At 41.9% G+C, this 19,467-nt stretch overlaps 1 protein-coding gene across 2 annotated transcripts in view; it reads left to right on the top strand.

Annotated features, from left to right (window-relative positions):
- The window catches only part of Sf3b1 (splicing factor 3b subunit 1), a 47,573-nt gene that overhangs the window by 13,560 nt on the left and 14,546 nt on the right, over positions 1-19,467 (top strand). The window contains exons 4-12 of one of the 2 annotated variants that reach the window (XM_048456084.3): positions 471-585; positions 2,389-2,468; positions 4,133-4,303; positions 10,127-10,364; positions 11,535-11,747; positions 12,111-12,232; positions 16,532-16,729; positions 16,812-16,913; positions 18,723-18,902. In XM_048456084.3, coding sequence (XP_048312041.2) covers positions 471-585; positions 2,389-2,468; positions 4,133-4,303; positions 10,127-10,364; positions 11,535-11,747; positions 12,111-12,232; positions 16,532-16,729; positions 16,812-16,913; positions 18,723-18,902 — 1,419 coding nt within the window. Of the gene's footprint in view, positions 1-470; positions 586-2,027; positions 2,084-2,388; positions 2,469-4,132; positions 4,304-10,126; positions 10,365-11,534; positions 11,748-12,110; positions 12,233-16,531; positions 16,730-16,811; positions 16,914-18,722; positions 18,903-19,467 lie in introns of those variants that run through there. The other variant, XM_048456086.3, reaches the window with a different exon arrangement.

Here is a 19,467-nt window from a genome sequence, read left to right as displayed (position 1 = left end):
TGATCAGCCACAGGCACTTGTTTCTTTCTTTTTTTTAATTTTAATTAGATCACTTCATTTATTTATTTGGGTTTTTGAGTACAGGTTTCTCTGTGCCTTTGGAGCCTGTCTTGGAACTAGCTCTGTAGACCAGGCTGGGCTTGAATTCAGAGATCTGCTTCTCTCTGCCTCCTGAGTGCTGGGATTAAAGGTGTGTCATCACTGATTGGCTTTGTTTTTTTATTTTTATGTCCATTGGTGTTTGAGGGAGTTGGGTCCACTGGATCTTGGATCCAGCTTACAGTTGTGAGCTGCCATGTGGGTGCTGGGGATTGAACCAGAGTCCTCTGGAAGATCACCTAACTAACCGCTTGAGCTATCTCTCCAGCCTCTACACTTTTTTCTTAGACAGTGGTTTGTTTCTTTGATGTGTCTGGCAGGCGTTGGTTATAAAATAGAATGGGTATTAAATGAGACATGCCTTTTTCCAGTACGATCCATTTGCTGAACATCGTCCTCCGAAGATTGCAGACCGGGAAGATGAGTACAAAAAGCATAGGCGGACCATGATAATTTCCCCAGAGCGTCTTGATCCTTTTGCAGATGGTAATTCTTTCCCACTTTTCCATAAGTATTCAGAGATTTATTTTCATTAAGTTGTCTTTAGCCCTTTGATTTTTTTTGGCATGCTTATGAATTTGCTTTTCGTTTTTAAAGACCCCCTTATAGATTTGTATAGATTTGGTTGAAGTCACAGATACCATATTCTTCATCTTTATAATGCAAGTTTTCTTTCCAGGTAGAAGGACAAGAAAATAATGAGCCAATGCCATAGAAACGCAAAGGGTTAAAGGTTTTTCTTTTACTTTTGTTTTGGGTACTCTTGGTATACTTTGAACAAATGTATTTTTCTACTCAAAATACTTTCAAATTATTGCAAGTTTTTATTCCAAATTCTATAGTTTTGGATTGTTACTTTTGAGAAACTGTTTCTCACACTAGAGTCCCCTCAGATTGTTATAGCTTAGTAAATGCACCTACTTTGCTTTATGCAAGTTTGTAGTTAAAACAAAAGTTATATACAAAGACTTTGGTGTTTCTAATAGTTGGAGTCTGTTGTGCTAATTGTAGTGTGCAAGGGGCATAGTGAGCCTGATGGAAGCTCTCCTCGGGTGAGTGAGTCCCACCATCCAAACTAAGTGCCTGTTTGTAAAAATAGATTCTGCTGCAGGTTTACACATTAGATTTTCAGCCTGCATGAATTAATAGGGATATTCTTTTCTTTACTTGCATAATTGTAATTGATTTAAACATGTATGTCAGAATTCACAGGCCCATACTAACTGTCCTTAATTTCTCTCCTACAGCAGTACTGCTATATGCCAGTCCTGTCTGCATTCTTAAGGGTGCAGCTCAACACATCCTCTCTAGATTATGGTGAAAAAGTATTCCAAAGGAAGTCCTATCAGAGCTAGTGTCAGAAAGAATGGCACTACCAATTGGGCATGATCGTCAGCATAGGAGATGTCTTAGCGTTTTAATATTTTGTCCTAAATTTTAATGCTATACTACTCGTATAGCTAATTACCACATTTCTGAAGCATAGTGTGCCTTTGTTGGTCTTGTTATATACTGTTTGGGCTTCTTTAAGATATTTTGCAGTTTGAAAAGCAAATAACTGAAACTTAACAAGAGACTAACACATCTCTTTGTACACCACTTGTCTTTGTGTTCATTGTAATAACTGGTAGAAATAATATATCTGAAGTAGTATGTTTCCAGTTGTAATTGTACTTTCTCAGAAATAGAATTATATTTTGGGTCAAGAAAAAAAATCTCTTAAAAAGCATGAAGCCCTTTTTAGTAATGTGACTTGAGTAAGATTGTAGGTATATTAGATTTTCTCAGTTACTACTATTTAGATCATTGTATGGAGAACTTATGTAGTCAGTTACTGCAGTCAGGATTTTAACAGCTTGCAACAGGTAATGTTTTGAATATAAATATCTTTCCAAAGTGTTACTAATGGTAAAGAGATAATTTTCTAGGCTTCTATTCTGCTGCTTGAAGTCAGAACTGCTGATGGAGACAAAGGCACGAAAGTGTACGTATTCCGGATTAGCAACCCAGGAACCCATCACTTCTGAAGACTAAACTGTGCTGTCATTTTGCTTTATATATGCATTAAAATAATTGTTTTAAACTGCTGTAGATATGTTTGTGTTCAAACAGGTTAAAATTGATCAGCAAACTCAATAAAAAGTAAGATGTATAATTATCAAAGTTTTCCACCAAAAAATAAATTAAATGATTATGGAATAATGTAATATTAGAGCAGGGCAGAGAAATCAGCTGACCCTAATACCTTTTATTTATTGTGCTCTTTCCTGTTGCTGTTCTTTTCTGCAGGAGGGAAGACCCCTGACCCTAAAATGAATGCCAGAACTTACATGGATGTTATGCGGGAACAGCATTTGACCAAGGAAGAGGTACGTAATGGTCGTGCGACGATGTCAGAAAACTTAAAAGAATTTTATATTTCAGTTTTTATTGTATAGCCCTGGCTATATTAGAACACACCCTGTAGATCAGGCTGGTTTTGAACTTACAGAAATTTGCTTGCCTTAACCTCCTGAGTGCTGAGTTTAAAGATATGTGCCACTGCCAAGCATTTTTTTTCCGTGGGGTGGTTAATGTGGAGCTCCACCTAGCCTGCTTTGGCCTCCTAAGGGCTAGAGTGCCAGGATTAAAGCATGTGTAACCATTGCCAGGCATTTATTTTTTTAAAGATGGTTTCGTGTAGTCCCGGCTGGCCTAAAGCTCGGATCTGCCTGCTTCTGCCTCTAAAGTTCTGGCACGGTGGCAACAAGCATGATTGGACTGTAGTATTTCAGTTGTAAAATTTAATTACCCCAGAATTGTATCACCTGTAAAACTTGACGTTTTGAGTTTTTGGAGCTCTTTGTAGGTGCAAGCCCGTGGAGGAATCTAGTGGTCACATTAGTTCTTAATCCCTGCTGCACATTTGGTTTGATTGTAGGTGGAGATTCTGAGTAGTTCTTTAGCCTTACAGAGGTAATTCTGTTAGCATGGATGCAGTGCTAGGAAGCCAAACCTCAGCTGTTTCTTTGTAGTTTTTGTTTTTATTACATTTGTGTATCTTCCTGCCATGGTATATGCCGTGTTGTGCCTGTGGAGGGCAGAGGGACAGCTGGCAGGAGTCGGTCTGTTCTGCCCAGGAACTAAATGTAGGTCATAGGCTTGGTGACAACTGCTTTTACCAGCTGAGCCATTTTGCTGTTTCTGGTCCTGGTCTTTTGATTGTTCTTTGTAAGTAGGGTCTTTCTCTGGCCCAATCTAACCTAGAACTATTCTGTAGCTCCACAGTCACAGACTGGTCTCTAACTCACTGGAATCCTCCTGCCTCAGCTTCCTGAGGATTAAAGGTGCACACCATCATATCTTTATTAATAGTGTAATTAAGTTTGTTAGATGAACCTTATTTTAAGATGAAACCCTAAATTAAATGCATTTTTATGACACTTAAGTTTTATTTTTACTTTTCTTGTTCCTTTTTGGTTTTGAGACGAGTCTTACTATGTATTTCTGGATGGCATGGAAGTCACTCATTGATCTTGAATTCAAAGCAATATTCCCGCCTTAGACTATGGGTCACAGGCATGTGCCACTGCCTGTGGCTTATTTTGTGTCAGTGAGTTTTAAAAGCTTTCATTTGCATATTTTCAGTTCTCTGCTGTTAAGTGGAGACTTTATTTACAACTAGAGATTGTACTTTCCAGTAAGATCTGTTTCACTAGCTTCAAACTGTAGGCTGTCAAACCTCTAGAGCCGCTTCTCCGCTGTCTAGAAAGAAGACGATGCTGTAGAACTGCAGGTGCATAATAGCAGAGAGAAGGGACAGGCCGGGCCTAGGGACAGAAAATAAAGAAAACAAAAATTAAATAACTCACTCAATAGAAATGAGTATACTAGGGCATAAAAGCTTAACAAAGAGTTTTTCTCCTTCCCATTTTCTGATGCTGGGCATTCACTAGGGATGCAGGCGTGTTTGGTAGGCATAAGCTACCCGTGAGTTCCTTCTGTTTGTGAAGTGATGTGAGAGATAAGTGTTCTGCTCTTTCGTGTTTTCCAGAGAGAAATTAGGCAACAGCTAGCAGAAAAAGCTAAAGCTGGGGAGCTTAAAGTCGTGAATGGAGCAGCAGCGTCCCAGCCCCCCTCAAAACGAAAACGGCGCTGGGATCAAACCGCCGACCAGACTCCTGGTGCCACTCCCAAAAAGCTGTCAAGTTGGGATCAGGCAGAGGTAACTTTATTTTTATTGCTCTTTTTATATTTTCCTCTATGGAGCGTGTTTGTATTGGGTTTCTAAAACAAGTTACCATTGACTGGTAGCTCAAGTGACAGTATTTTCTCATTCATGCGGCTCAGAGTCCAGATCTCACCAGCTAGCAGGTGCTGTCTGCTGAGAACACTCCTCACTGTTTTCTCATAGCGTCTCCTCATTCATTCATTCATTCATTCATTCATTCATTCATGCGGCTCAGAGTCCAGATCTCAGCAGCTGGCAGGTGCTGTCTGCTGAGAACACTTCTCACTGTTTTCTCATAGCGTCTCCTCCCTTCCTTCCTTCCTTCCTTCCTTCCTCATTCATTCATTCATTCATTCATTCATTCATGACAAGGTTGTGCCTTCCTGGCCAGCCTAGAACTTGTTATATAGGCCAGGGTAGCATCAAACTCTGGGATTGACCCACCAAATGCTGGGGTTAAAGGATTGCATCATGCCACCACTCAGGGGTGGAATAATAACTTATTAGCATATTGTATGTTTAATAGTGGAGATTGAGTACAATATCGTAGTCTTCCTTCCTTTCTTCTTGGATAGCCTTTGTCCACAGTTAGTGATCGAGTGACACCGTTATATTTTTGGCTACCTTATACTCTGTTGATCTCTCTCTCTCTATTGACATAAGGTTTCTGTCCTGCCTGGTCCCAAAGAAACACACAGGGGTCTACATTAATTATAAACTAGTTGGCTTATTAGTTCAGCCTTCTTATTAACTCTTACATCCTACATTAACCCATAATTCTTATCTGTGTTAGCCTTGTGGCTTGTATCAGTGAGGCATTCTCATTTTGCTTTCTCTGTGATGACTGTCAACTGAATCTTTTCTCTTCCTAGAATTCTGCTCTGGTTGCCCTGCCTATACTTCCTGCCTGGCTACTGGCCAATCAGCATTTTACTAAAACAATACAACTGGCAAATCTTTACAGAGTACAAGACCATTGTGCAACAGCCCACCCCTTTTCAAAACAAGAACTCTGAATCTAATTTTTGTTTAGCTTTCTTCCTGACCATTATTCCTAACAACTTGAGCCAACACTCTAAACAAAGAAACAACCATAATCCATTTTTTGGGGAATGCAGGTGTAGTTTTCCAGGCTACTTACTGCTGATTGGGAGGTGCTAATAATCTTATGGGAACCTAAAGAAAATTTTGAATTATGGTCAAGTCCTGACTGGAGTATTATTGTACGAGGCTTGATCATCTCAGGCAGCAGTCTTGAGGCTGTTCTGCATGTAGAACTCAGACATTTGGGCCATCTGTTCCTACCAGAGATTTTTCAGGGGGTCTTCCTTGATCAAACCTGATTTTTCTTAACCCAGAATGAATCTACAGCCTCTCATTTCCTGTGGAAACAAAAGCAAAACCTCTTCTCCAAAGTAACATATGTTTTGACTTAAATTTTGAAGTCAGGACATTTTCAAAATACATATGTTGGATGAATCCAGCAGCACTTATAATCAAATGTCTTTTAGGAGCTGTTGCTCCTTCCTCAGCAGTCAAACAGTTCCAAGACAGCACAATAATAAACAGTATCCAGATTCTGTATTATCCATCTTTACTTGGTTTTATTTTAAACTCTATTTTTATTTTGAAATTTTGGTTTTTTTGAGACAAGGTTTCTCTGTGTATCTTTGGCTGTCCTGGAACTCATTTTGTCGACCAGGCTGGCCTTGAACTCACAAGAGATCTGTCTGCCTCTGCCTCCCAAGTACTGGGGTTAAGGGCGTGTGTCACCACTGCAGGGCTTGAACATATTTGCAAAAATCTGTGCAACAGGATTGACCGTTTTAACCATTTTAAAAGCTTATGTTTAGTGGAATTAAGTGTTGTTGTATAGCCGTCAGTCACCAGTACTTGTCGGACATTTAGCCAGACAGAAATCCGATCCTACAGTGTTGCATCTCTGTCCTTTCCCACAGGAGATTCTCTGCCTCTGTCTGTTTCCTTCATATGAGTTATTACTGTCAGCAAGCATGCTTTACCACCCATTGTCCTAAAAATAAACTTGTAGAGAAACCCTCTATTGACCTTCAGACTCCATCACTGTGCTCACTCTGAATGCTTTCAGTGAATGTCTGTCTCCTATTTCATCGTCTCCTGACCATATGTGTTTGTCCAGATAACCCCATTGTTACTAAAGCCAAGTTCTGTCTTCATTGATCACACTAGTTAACTAGTTTATCAGAAGGCTCAAGCCTCTTCTCTTAGATTCTGACTTGGGTCTTTCCAGTCTCTGTCCATGGTTGCTGTTTCTTGTTTGTGTGCCCGATCCTCGGTACCGAGAACAACGACAGTCTCTGTAGTGCTTCTGCTTCTGCTCTCTTCCCAGCATCCACTGTCTACAGGGCCACACAGAGAAACCCTGTCTAGGAAATGGAAAAAAAAAAGATTAATTTTTTTTTGGGGGGGGTGAGATTCATTTTGTTCCTGCATATATGTCTGTATACCACATGTGTGACTGGTGCTTGAAGGGTGTGGGATTCCCCTGGAACTTGAGCTGTGGATGGTTTTAAGCTGCCATGTGGTGCTGGGGCTTCACCAGGTCCTCTGGAACAGCGGTTAGTGCTTGTTTTGGTGGTTTGGTTTGGTTTGTTTTTTCTTTTTTTTCAAGACAGAGTTTTCTTGTGTAGCCCTGACTGTCCTGGAACTCATTGTTGATCTTTAAAACAAATTTTAAATGAGGTTTATTGGTTCAGAGGTAAAGAGCACTGGATCTTTCAGAGATCCTGAGTTCAATTCCCAGCAACCACACAGTGACTCACAGCCATCTGTAATAAGATCTGGTACCCTCTTCTGGCATGCAGGCAGAACATACATGCAACAGTAAACGTAACAAATTTTAAAAAAGATAACCAAGATTTATTGTGTGTGTGTGTGTGTGTGTGTCTGTCTGTCTGTCTGTGCATGTGTGAGTAGAAGTGCCAGAAGAGGGTGTTGGATCCTCTGCAGCTGGAGTTACAGTTGTGAGGCCCCCATTTCAGCTCTGGGCACTGAACTTGGATCACCTCTTAAAGACAAGGTTTCACTGTGTATCCCTTTCTAGCCTTCCTTGAGCTTGTGTAGACCAAGTTGGCCTCAGACTCAGGTTCTTTCTTGCTTCCTGAGGGCTGAGATTAAAGTCTTGTGCCACCATGCATACCCAGAGCTGTTATTTTTAAAAATATTTATTTATTAATTAATTTATTTATACAGTATCCTGCTTATATGCCAGAAGAGGGCACCCGATCTCATTATAGGTGGTTGTGAGCCACCACCACATGGTTGCTGGGAATTGAACTCAGGACCTATAGGAAGAGCAGTCAGTGCTCTTAACCGCTGAGCCATTTCTCCAGCCCCCCAGAGCTAAGTTTTAAAAGCCAAGATAAACTTATTTTACTTAGCACAGCTTAGCTGTGTGCTTATAATTGGATAGAATAATAAATTTTAAAAAAGCTTTATTTAATGTAGTGGCATGCATGTCTGTGAGTGCACACCACATGTGTGCAGGTTCTGTGAGGCCAGGAGAAGGTGTCAGATCCATTGGGATTGGAGTGACAGGTTATGAGCCTCTCTGTGAACCATACTCAGGTTCTCTGTGAAAGCAGCTAAACACTCTTTTTGTTTTGCTTCTTTTTGCTTTTTTTTTTTTTCCCTAAAATCACAACAGGGTTTCTCTGTGTAGCTTTGGCTGTCCTGGAACTTACTTTGTAGATCAAGTTGGCTCTAACTCAGAGATCTGCCTGCCTCCTGAGTGCTGGGATTAAAGGTGCAACACCCCCCCCCCCCCCCCCCCCGCAGTTAAACATGCTGAGCCATCCATCCTCAGCTGGGTTTAATTTTAATGTGTTTTTCACTACTTAACTTATCTAGAGTTTTTTTCCGCTGAATAGCAGTCTTTTTAGCTGAGTGTGGTGGTACATCCCTTATAGTCCCTCACTAGGGTAGGTGAGGCAGGATTCTGAGTTCCAAGCCAGTTTCTGGGCTACCTAATTTCAGAAAAACAACATGTACCTCACACCACTTCCATCCCCTACCAAGACATTGTGTGTTTTGAGCTGTTGTGCATAGTCTCGGATGTTACTTAAATCCACCTCGAGTCTTCTCTTCCCACTGATGTTGGCAGCATCACAGTAGGTGAAGGCATTTGCGTGGATTCACGTGGTGGAAAGAGACAACAGACTCATGGGTTATCTTCTGCTTTCCACACTTGCTCTGTGGTGTGCGTGTACTCACACATACACACAAATAAGTAAAGATGGGGGCCCCACTGTGTAGCTCTGGGTTGCCTGAAACCATGTAAACCAGATTGGCTTTGAACTCAAAGAAATGTACTTTCCTTTGGCTTATAACATGTTATAAAAAGTATTTCTTATAGTATGTGGATTCTTTCTTCCCTAGAAGTTCTGTCTCAGAGATCCAGTTTGGGATGCACTGGTTTAAATTAGAGTTGAAAGTCTTCTATTGGAGATGTAGATAGACAAACTTCCATGAATTTCCTAAAGCCATAGCATTCTTAGTTGTATATTTTAAGACACTTTGTATAGCGACGGGAGCGATGGCTCAGAGGTTAAGAGCACTGGCTGCTCCTCCAGAGGTCCTGAGTTCAATTCCCAGCAACCACATGGTGGCTCACAGCCATCTATAATGAGATCTGGCGCCCTCTTCTGATGTGTAGGCATACACACTGGCAGAACACTGTATCCATAATAAATAAGTTTTAGAAAAAAGAAAAAAAAATTAAAAAAAAAAGCTGTGTGGTGGTGGCGCATGCCTTTAATCCCAGCACTCTGGAGGCAGAGGCAGGTGGATCTCTGTGAGTTCAAGGACAGTCTTGAACTTACAGAGGGAGTTCCAGGACAGCCAGGGAAAGATACTTTTTATGTTTTAGAGATGATTATAATAGCCTTGCTTTCGATTTTGAATGAGTTTAAGTGTACAGCATAGAAGAGTAAAAGCTACATAGCTTCCATTATAAATGGCTGTTCCAACTGTACAGGCTGGTTAGGGCTGGTAATTTTGGTGTGTGTGTTTTTCTATTTACAAGTTTTTCTGTAAAAATCGTTTTTGAAAGAAAAGTAAAAGAACAATAGCAAATAGAGAGGTAGGTAGAGCATGTAAATGAAACTTGATTGAATCAGCGTTTACAACGCCCAGAAGAGACAGCTGGAGCAGTCTGAATAAGAACAGAAAGGTGACATCGATCAAGAGCACACCAACTTCCAGCAAATACCAGCTGGGGAAACTGAGGCATTTAGCTCAGTTCCTTGGGTAGCTTTTCCTCCGTGGACGCCGTTTCTTCCCTGCTGTCGCGCAGGCATGTCTATCATGTGTAAACCCCAGGTGACTCTGCTAGACACGGTTTACCTTCCAGCTGTTCTCAGGACAGCTTTTACTCTTGGACTCTTGCCCTTCCTTCTTCCCGTTGTATGTCTGTGTGAGGGTATTTGTTAAATCCCCTGGAACTAGGGTTATAGACATTTAGTTGTGAGCTGCCATGTAGGTGCTGGGAATTGAAACCTGTGTACGTTGGAAGAGCAGTCAGTACTGAGCTGAGCTGTCTTGCAGTTCTGTGTTTTATGGCTTAATCTCAGGCTTTTTATTATCCCAAATGAAAGCTTTACATTGGTTTTGATCATAGGCATTTATTTGTAAGACAGTAAACAGAATAACAGTCTAATTAACTGAGTATAGGAAACACGTAAAGGATGCATTTATTTGCATTTTGTTTGAGAAATGTTTTGGTTATTTTTCTAAAGTATTGAGGTATGTGAAATAAATTTTTTGTTTTGCTTTCTTAAGACCCCTGGACATACCCCTTCTTTAAGATGGGATGAGACACCAGGTCGTGCAAAAGGAAGTGAAACTCCTGGAGCAACCCCAGGTTCAAAAATATGGGATCCTACACCTAGTCACACACCTGCGGGAGCTGCTACTCCTGGACGAGGCGATACCCCAGGCCATGCAACCCCAGGCCACGGCGGTGCAACTTCCAGCGCTCGTAAGAACAGATGGGATGAGACCCCCAAAACAGAAAGAGGTAGGTCCTTTCAGTGGCGTGTAGACGAGTCTTTGGATGAGGTGGTGACTTGAGTGTTGTGTTTCAGGCTGAGGTCCGTACTTCCTAGTATAAATATAAATACAATATAAATTTCTGTGTAACTAACCAGGTCCTACAGAGGTTTAGCAGGTTGATTCTCTTGAGAAGTCGGACCCCCACCGAGTGTGTCTTTTTCTCTTACTGTTTGTCTCAATACTCAAGCATAAACACATACAATAGGTAAAATCTTTTCTTAATAAACTTCCAACTATGGGCTGGTGACATTGCTCAGCGGTGACATTGCCACTAACCAAGCCTGAGGACATGCTTCCCTGGGGCCCACATGCTAGGAGGAGAGCCCCAGCTGCACAGGTAACCTTGGACCTCCGTCTGTGCATAGTTGCCTGTGCTCCTCAGCATACACAGTAAATAAGGAAATGAAGCACTCTTCAACTTTAAGTTAACTCAGCAAATGGAGTGTCCAGTTCTTTCCCCTCTTATGAAGAGGCTGGGGAATTTAGGAAGAACCATAGAAGATAAATTTTGTATTTTTATAAAATAGAAGGAAAATAATTTTGTGATTTTTTTTTAACTTTGAAAAATGTTTTGAAAACCATATCACTAACCTTCAACTGCTGATTCTTTTGCCTCAGCCTTCTCTGTTTAAATACACCTGCTTTAATTAATCATTTTTTTAAGTACACAATTTAGTGACTTTAAACATATTCCTAGTATTGCACAGCTATGATTATAACTCATTTCTGAATCTTTTTTCAGTGACCCAAACAGAAACTGCATCCTTTAAACACAAACACGTCTCCTTTCCCTACCGTCGTGTGTCCTGCTAGCCTCTGTTTTATGTGCTCTCTCAGAAATTTGCCTAAACCGAGTATTGGATACATAGCGAGATTAACTTGACTCAAGATAAACAGTGGATGGCTTCATATAGTGATTTGTGTGGATGAAAAAATTTGCTTTTTAGTTTCTTAGTAGTTGTTGTGTGTGCCTTTGTAGTCAGTGGAAAGGAAACCTACAAATACTGAACAAAACTTTTAGGTATATCTTGTTTTGGGATTATGTTCCTTTTGAACGTAATCATACTGAACGTTGGGGAAACAATATTTTGAAAGTGGTTAGTAGTGTGATCTTACTGACCCTTTGTTTTTGCAGATACCCCTGGGCATGGAAGCGGATGGGCTGAGACGCCTCGAACAGATCGAGGTGGAGACTCTATTGGTGAAACACCAACTCCTGGAGCAAGCAAAAGAAAGTCTCGTTGGGATGAAACGCCAGCTAGTCAGATGGGTGGAAGCACTCCTGTTCTGACCCCAGGAAAGACACCAATTGGCACGCCAGCCATGAACATGGCCACTCCCACGCCAGGTAAAACTCTTACTGGAAATAAGATCTTTCTTTCTTTCTTTCTTTCTTTCTTTCTTTCTTTCTTTCTTTCTTTCTTTCTTTCTTTTCCCTGGTTTTTCTGGATTGCCTTTAATGCTAGCTTTTCTATTAAGAATAAGAATATAGAAATGGCCAGCCTGTGGTGGTACACGCCTTTAACCTCAGCACTTAGAAGGTGGAGGCAGGTGAGTCTCTGTGAGTTGGAGGCCAGCCTGGTCTACAGAGCGAGTTCCAGAATAGGCTCCAAAGCTACAGAGAATCCTGTCTTGAAAAACAAACAAACAAACAAACAAAAAAGATCAAGTCTGGCACTGTGGCTCACTAAGAATTTTGCTGTTTTGATAGGTCACATAATGAGTATGACTCCTGAGCAGCTGCAGGCATGGCGGTGGGAGAGAGAAATTGATGAGCGGAACCGCCCACTTTCTGATGAAGAATTAGATGCTATGTTTCCAGAAGGATATAAGGTACCAGTGATAAATGTGTTTATTTAGAATATGAGTTTTAAGAATTTGGTTGGAAAAAAAAACTGCCTAGCAAATTGCCAAATTTACTAGTCAGTTCCTTCCTTCTCCAGTTCCTTCCTTCTCCCTCCCTCCCCACCTCTCTCTCTCCCTTCCTCTCTCCCTCCTTTTCCCTTCCTTCCCTTTCCCTCCTTCCCTCCCTCCCTCCCTCCCGGTACTACTAAGTATATTTCAGTTGAAAAACTAATGGAAAATGAGTAACATGGAGCTTTTATTATTTTGCCTGCTGTGGTGATGCCTGTCTTTAATTCTAGTGATTGATGGGAGTCAGAGGCAGGCAGCTCTCTTGAATTTGAAGCCAGTCTTGTCCATAAGTTCCAGGCCAGCCAAGGCTGCCTGCATAGAGAGACCCTGTCTTAACCCCCGTCCCTCCCAAAAACCAAAAAACCAAACGCCCTTTTATTTTGTGGGCTGGAGAAGTGGCTCAGTGGTTAAGGGTATGTACTGCTCTTGTGGGGGACTGAAGTTCATTTCCCAGCACCCACATAAAGGGACTGACAGCCACCTGTGAATCTATGAGAACCCAGTGCTTTCTGCTGGCCTTCTCAGGCACTATGCTCAAGTGGACAAACTTAAATCCAGGCACACGGTTATATACAGTTTTTAAAAATCTTTAAAAGATATTATTTCATTTTTAATTATTTGTATTATCATTTGGATGTAAGCTCAGGTGTTTGCAGAAGCCATTGCAATTCCTCCAGTGGAATTACAGTGTAACATGAGGGGCCGGCTTGTTGGGATTTCCGTCCTGCCCGGTACCCCAACAGCCGACAAATCCCAAAGAGAAATTACACACAGGACTCCATAAAGTTATAAACTGATTGGCTCATTAGGTCAGGCTTCTTGTTAACTCTTACAACATATATTACCCCATTATCCTTATCTATGTTAGCCACATGGGCTCAGTACCTTTCTCAGTGTGACAGCTTACATGTTGCCTCTTTGGTGGTCTGTGCAGGAATGGCAGAGAGAGAGCTTCTGCTTCCAGAATACTCCCAGTCTCTTTGCTCCACCCCTACTTCCTGTCTGGCTTTCCCGCCTATACTGCCTGCCTGGCCAATCAGCGTTTTATTAAAATATGATTGACAGAATACAGATAATTCTCCCGCACCATTTCCCTCTCTTTTTTTTTTTAAACAAAGGAAAATACCCATAATCCATTTGTTGGGAATGTGGGCGTAGTATTTCAGGCTACTTCCTGCTGGTTGGGGGCGCTGATAGTCTTAAGGGGACCTAAAGAAAATTTAGAGTTATAATCAAGTCATGATTGGAGTATCCTGTGAGTCTCGATCATCTCAGGCAGCAGTCTTGGATCAGTTCTGGATGTAGACCTCTGTCATCTGGGCCATCTGTTCCTATCGGAGATTTTTCAGGTGGCCTCCCTTGGTCAAAGGTGATTATTCTTAACTCTGAATAAATCCAGAGTCTCTCGTTTTCTGTGGAAACAAAAGCAAAATCTCTTCTCCAAAGTAACATACCTTTTGACTTCAGTTTTGATGCCAAGGTATTTTCAAAATGCCTATCTTGGGTTAGTTCAGCAGCATTTATAAACAAAAGTCTTTTAGCAGCTGTTGTTCCTTCCTCAGCATTCAAACAATTTAAAGAGAGCATAATAGCATACAGTATCAAGATTCTCTGTGTATTTTCCATCATTATGTGGCTTTATTTTAACCTCTATTTCTTTTATTTTTACTTTTACTTTTTGAGACAGGATCTTTGTATATCTTTGTCCTGGAATAACTCTGTAGACCAGGCTGTCCTTGAACTCACAGAGATCCTCCTGTCTCTGCCTCCCTAGTACTGGGATTAAAGGTGTATGCTACCACACCTTGAACTCACAGAGATCCTCCTGTCTCTGCCTCCCCAGTGCTGGGATTAAAGGTGTATGCTACCACACCTTGAACTCACAGAGATCTGTCTCTGCCTCCCAGGCTTTGGGATTAAAGGCGTGTACTACCACACCTTGAGGTCACAGAGGTCAATATGCCTCTGCCTCCCAGGCATTGGGATTAAAGGTGTGTACCACCACACCCAACTACTCTCTTTCTTTCCTTTTTTATTTTTAATGACTTTAACCTTTAGCCTGCATATATTTTTAACACACTGTAAACTCTTTAGAGGTTTTCTTCATCTTTGAACATCTCTTTACTGTATCTCTCTCTCTTCTTTGACCACATGAGTCTTTAAGGAGAGGACTAAAACTGTGGCTTTTACGGCTGGAATTAGCCCATTCCTTAGCTTTCCAGCCCCGTGGCTGAGATACCAGCCAGAGCTGTGTTCACTGCCACAACTCTATGGTGTTTCAAGGTCCTTGCTAGCAAGCAAGCTGCAGCATTCTGCTCACAGACCACACTCAGTTGGACTGCCTGCCTGAAAGAGTCAGAGTTTGCCCTGGCAGGACGGCCCAGAAAACCGGCATTTTAAAACAGCGCAGCTTTTTTCCTGCTACAGCTGAAAACCCGAAAAGCATGCGTTCAGCTTTTCATCAACACCGTTTAAGTGTTTCGTGGCAGGACCTCTTAATGAGCTGCAAGGTTTTGCAGCTAAAGCTGAGTCAGGAAGCCTCTCTTAGATGAGAGCCTTGCTTGCCTCTAGCAAGCAAAGTAGACCCGAGAAATTGCTGCTACCAACAAAACATGCTTTACTCTATTCTTTCCCAAGCTTTCTCAGGCTTTCTGTGGATTCTGTTATCCACACGTTGGCACCATATGTAGTATGAGAGCTGGCTTGTTGGGGTTTCTGTCCCTCCCAGTACCCCAACAGTCGGCAAGCAACAAAGAAAATCACACACAGGACTCCATAAGGTTATAAACTGATTGGCTCATTAGGTCAGGCTACTTATTAGTTCTTATAACTTATGTTACCCCATTATCCTTATCTACGTTAGCACACAGCTCAGTACCTTTTTCGGTGTGACAGCTTACATGTTGCCTCTTCGGTGGTTTGCGCAGGAGTGGCTGAGAGAGAGCTTCTGCTTCCAGAATACTCCCAGTCTCTTTGCTCCACCCTACTTCCTGTCTGGCTTTCCCGCCTATACTGCCTGCCTGGCCAATCAGCGTTTTATTAAAATATGATTGACAGAATACAGATAATTCTCCCACACCATTACAGGTTGTTGTGAGTTTCCCAACATGGGTTCTGGGGTCTGAACTCTGGTCTCATGACTTGAGGTGCAAGTGTTGTAGGTGACTGAGACCTTTCTCTAGTACCTGCTTTAAAACCATTATTAGATTTTGAGACAGTGTCTCACTGTGTAACTATGGCTAGCCTGGAACTTGAGATGTACCAGACTGACCTGAAAATCAGAGATCTGTCTAGATGGTATTCTACCACGCCTGGCTTTTATTACTTTTCAGTAAGGGATCGTAAGACTTATTGTCCTACCCAGCAAATCGTAATTCTCTGCAAAAAAAGAGTCTCATTGCTTTAAAAACCAAATTTTGCTGTTTTTAACTCATTTTTAGACATTGTATGGGTTTTGCAGGGGCTTTAGTTGGTCATTTCTTTCAGAGGGTCTTGGCAGTTTCTCTAGTTTTACTTTTCTGTATTTAAGTCAGTTTTGTAGAGTTGGTTCGTTCGTTCATTCACTCATTCATTTCATTCATGCAGTGTTTTACCTGCATGTGTTCCTGTCGGCCAGAAGGCACCAGATTTCATTACAGGTTGTGATTGCTGAGACTTGAACTCAGGACCTCTGGAAGAGCAGTCGGTGCTCTTAACCAATGAATGACTTATCATCTCTGTAGCCCCTAGAGTTGGTTCTTAAAATACACTTTTCTAGCTTTGGGTTGTGTGGATGCTCACTCACTGTATTTCTAAAATAAACGAATGCGCGACTTTATCTCTTATGCAAAGCCACCCACGTTTATTCCTGTTCCAGTGAGTGGTTGTGGGTGTCGCTCTGAGAGGGTTTAGAGATTCCAAGTTTTGTCAGTTTCACGTGTTGGCTTGACAACATGTTGATATTTCAAGCATGTCAATGTTTGAAGGTGACCAGAATTTATAGAGTGCTTCACGTATTCCTTTCTCACTTAAATTTTAATTAACAAATTAGAAATGAAGTATTTTTCATAAACATCTTCTTAACTGTTAATTAACATTGAACAGTGGGCTATGTTTTCTTCTTCAGGGAAATTAACCTGCTAGCTAGTAAGTTGTACCATCTCTAGTGTAAATGCTCCTGTGCTGTCTCTGGGTATGGACAGCCGAGGCAGCCCTGTTAAGTGTGTTGTCCTCTCTCAGGTCCTTCCCCCTCCAGCCGGTTATGTCCCTATCCGGACCCCAGCTCGGAAGCTGACCGCAACCCCCACGCCTTTGGGCGGCATGACTGGGTTCCACATGCAGACGGAAGACAGAACTATGAAGAGTGTCAGTGACCAGCCGTCCGGGAATCTTCCGTTCCTGAAACCTGATGACATCCAGTACTTTGATAAGCTGTTGGTGAGTGATGCTAGCAACCGTGAAGTGTTCTTGGTTCGGGAGTTAGAGACCACTGGCTTCATCCACCTTTCAATTATTGTAGGTTGATGTCGACGAGTCAACCCTTAGTCCAGAAGAGCAAAAGGAGAGAAAAATAATGAAGTTGCTTTTAAAAATTAAGAATGGTACACCTCCAATGAGAAAGGTAAGTTCTATTTTTATTTCTTTGGCTTTTTGAGACAAGGTCTTTGCACACAGTCATGATTGCCTTGGAATTCACTATGTAGACCTGGCTGGCCTGGAATTTTCAGAAATCCACCTGCCTCTGGCACTCAAGTGCGGCAGTTAAAAGTATATACCACCCATGATAAACAATAAAGGTGTGTATCCATCTGACTCCTAGTTCTAGTTTATCAAATTGTTTATTATTTTTGTTTGTTTTGAGATAGGTTTTCAAACTGTATCAAGCTGGCCTGAAACTCATAGCCCATTTTGGATTTAGTCTGATAGCAATCCTTTTTGTTCAGACACCTGAGTGCTGGATTAACAGAATAAGACGTGGGGCTCTCTTCCGGTTCAGACACCTGAGTGCTGGGTTAACAGAATAAGACGTGGGGCTCTCTTCTGGTTCAGACACCTGAGTGCTGGGTTAACAGAATGAGACGTGGGGCTCTCTTCCGGTTCAGACACCTGAGTGCTGGATTAACAGAATGAGACGTGGGGCTCTCTTCCGGTTCAGACACCTGAGTGCTGGGTTAACAGAATGAGACGTGGGGCTCTCTTCCGGTTCAGACACCTGAGTGCTGGGTTAACAGATAAGACGTGGGGCTCTCTTCCGGTTCAGACACCTGAGTGCTGGGTTAACAGATAAGACGTGGGGCTCTCTTCCGGTTCAGACACCTGAGTGCTGGGTTAACAGAATGAGACGTGGGGCTCTCTTCTGGTTCAGACACCTGAGTGCTGGGTTAACAGATAAGACGTGGGGCTCTCTTCCGGTTCAGACACCTGAGTGCTGGGTTAACAGAATGAGACGTGGGGCTCTCTTCCGGTTCAGACACCTGAGTGCTGGGTTAACAGAATGAGACGTGGGGCTCTCTTCCGGTTCCTTATATGGTTTCTGATGAATTGCTTAGCTGGGCCTTCAGCTTCTTCTGGGAGGCCGTGAGCTTTGGATCCTCTTACTCTCTAGAGTGGCTGCTTGGGGTCACAGTCCTCGCTCCAGGCTCAGGGCGTTTGGTTCTTGTTGTGATCAGGATATGAGAAGCTAAATTCTGTCTTTGACAGCTTTAAAGTGTTCAGAACTAGGGTGATCAGTGGAAATTGTGTGAGCTGTGACTGAAATAGAAGGCTCTTTAGGCACAGCTAAGGCATATGGTGTATACTTGTATGGTTCTCTAGGTCCACTAAGTTACCCTTTTTTTTATATAACATTTATAGGCATGTACACATGGCAATAACTTGCAGGAATCAGTTCTTTCCTTCTGTTATGTAGGTTCTGAGGATTGAGCTCAGATAATCGTCAGGCTTGGTGGCCAGCCAGCCTTTTACCCTCTGAGGAATGTTCTTCCTATGAATTACCCTTTATTCTTTTCTGTCCATTTATTCATTTATTTAGTGCACACATACATGCATGTTTTTGTGCATTGTGTGTGGGTGTGTGCGCATGCAGGCAGGTGGGTGATACTCTAGGTATCACCTGTAGAGAGCTCAGAGGACAGCCTTTGGAAGTTTCTCCTCCCGTTGTTTAGATCCCAGGGGTTGGTGATAAACACCCTTGCCTCTTATTCTGCTCACTGCCACTAAATTAATTACCCTTTTTGGCTGAGTTGAGAACATTGAACTTGGGTCATGTGAATTTAAACATTAAAACAGTTTATGGCAAAATTCTTATGACTATATGTAGATTGTCTGCATAAGTATACATCAAAATATTATTCCTGGTGAAATTCACTTCTTCTGAATGTTTGCTCATAAACGAAAATAAATATTTTCATTTTCTTCTGCTTTTCCCTAGGCTGCTTTACGTCAGATTACTGATAAAGCTCGAGAATTTGGGGCTGGACCTTTGTTTAACCAGATTCTTCCTTTGTTGATGTCTCCTACACTTGAGGATCAAGAGCGTCATTTACTTGTGAAAGTCATTGATAGAATACTGTATAAACTTGATGACTTGGTGCGGCCGTATGTGCACAAGGTTGGTTGTTCTCTTAGAGTTTAATGGTTTTAATTTTTATTTTTTTGGGTTGGATTCTATTTTCCACTGTCTGGAATCAGATTTTTTTTTGTTGTTGTTGTTGCGGGGAGGGGGTTGAGGCCGGGCGCTTTGCTCAAGACAAGGTTTTTCTGTGTAGCCTTGTAGACCAGATCAGCCTCAGATCACCTACCTTTGCCTCCTGAATGCTGGGTTTAAAGGTGTTTGCCACCACTGCCCAGCCATTTAATATTTTTATAAATTTCAATAAAGAGTCAAGGGTTTATTTTACCAGTTTGTTGTCCTCGTATTTATAAAGACTTACTTCATGTGTCTGGCTGTTTTGCCTGCATCACTTACATGTTTGCTGCCCTTAGAAGCCAGAAGAGGGCATTGGATCCCCTGGAACTGGAGTTACAGATGTTCTGGTTGCCATGTGGGTGCTGGGTATTGAACCTGCGTCCTCAAGAAGAGCGGCTATTGCCATTTAACTACCGAGCCAGTCCCTTTCCCTGTATTCTTAAAATTTTAAAGTTCAAAACTTTAGTTTATTGTATACAAGCGTAGA

The sequence above is a fragment of the Myodes glareolus genome, chromosome 27 (assembly GCF_982192425.1).
Source record: "Myodes glareolus chromosome 27, mMyoGla1.1, whole genome shotgun sequence".
NCBI lineage: Eukaryota > Metazoa > Chordata > Mammalia > Rodentia > Cricetidae > Myodes > Myodes glareolus.
This window is presented reverse-complemented; position numbering and strand designations above follow the sequence as displayed.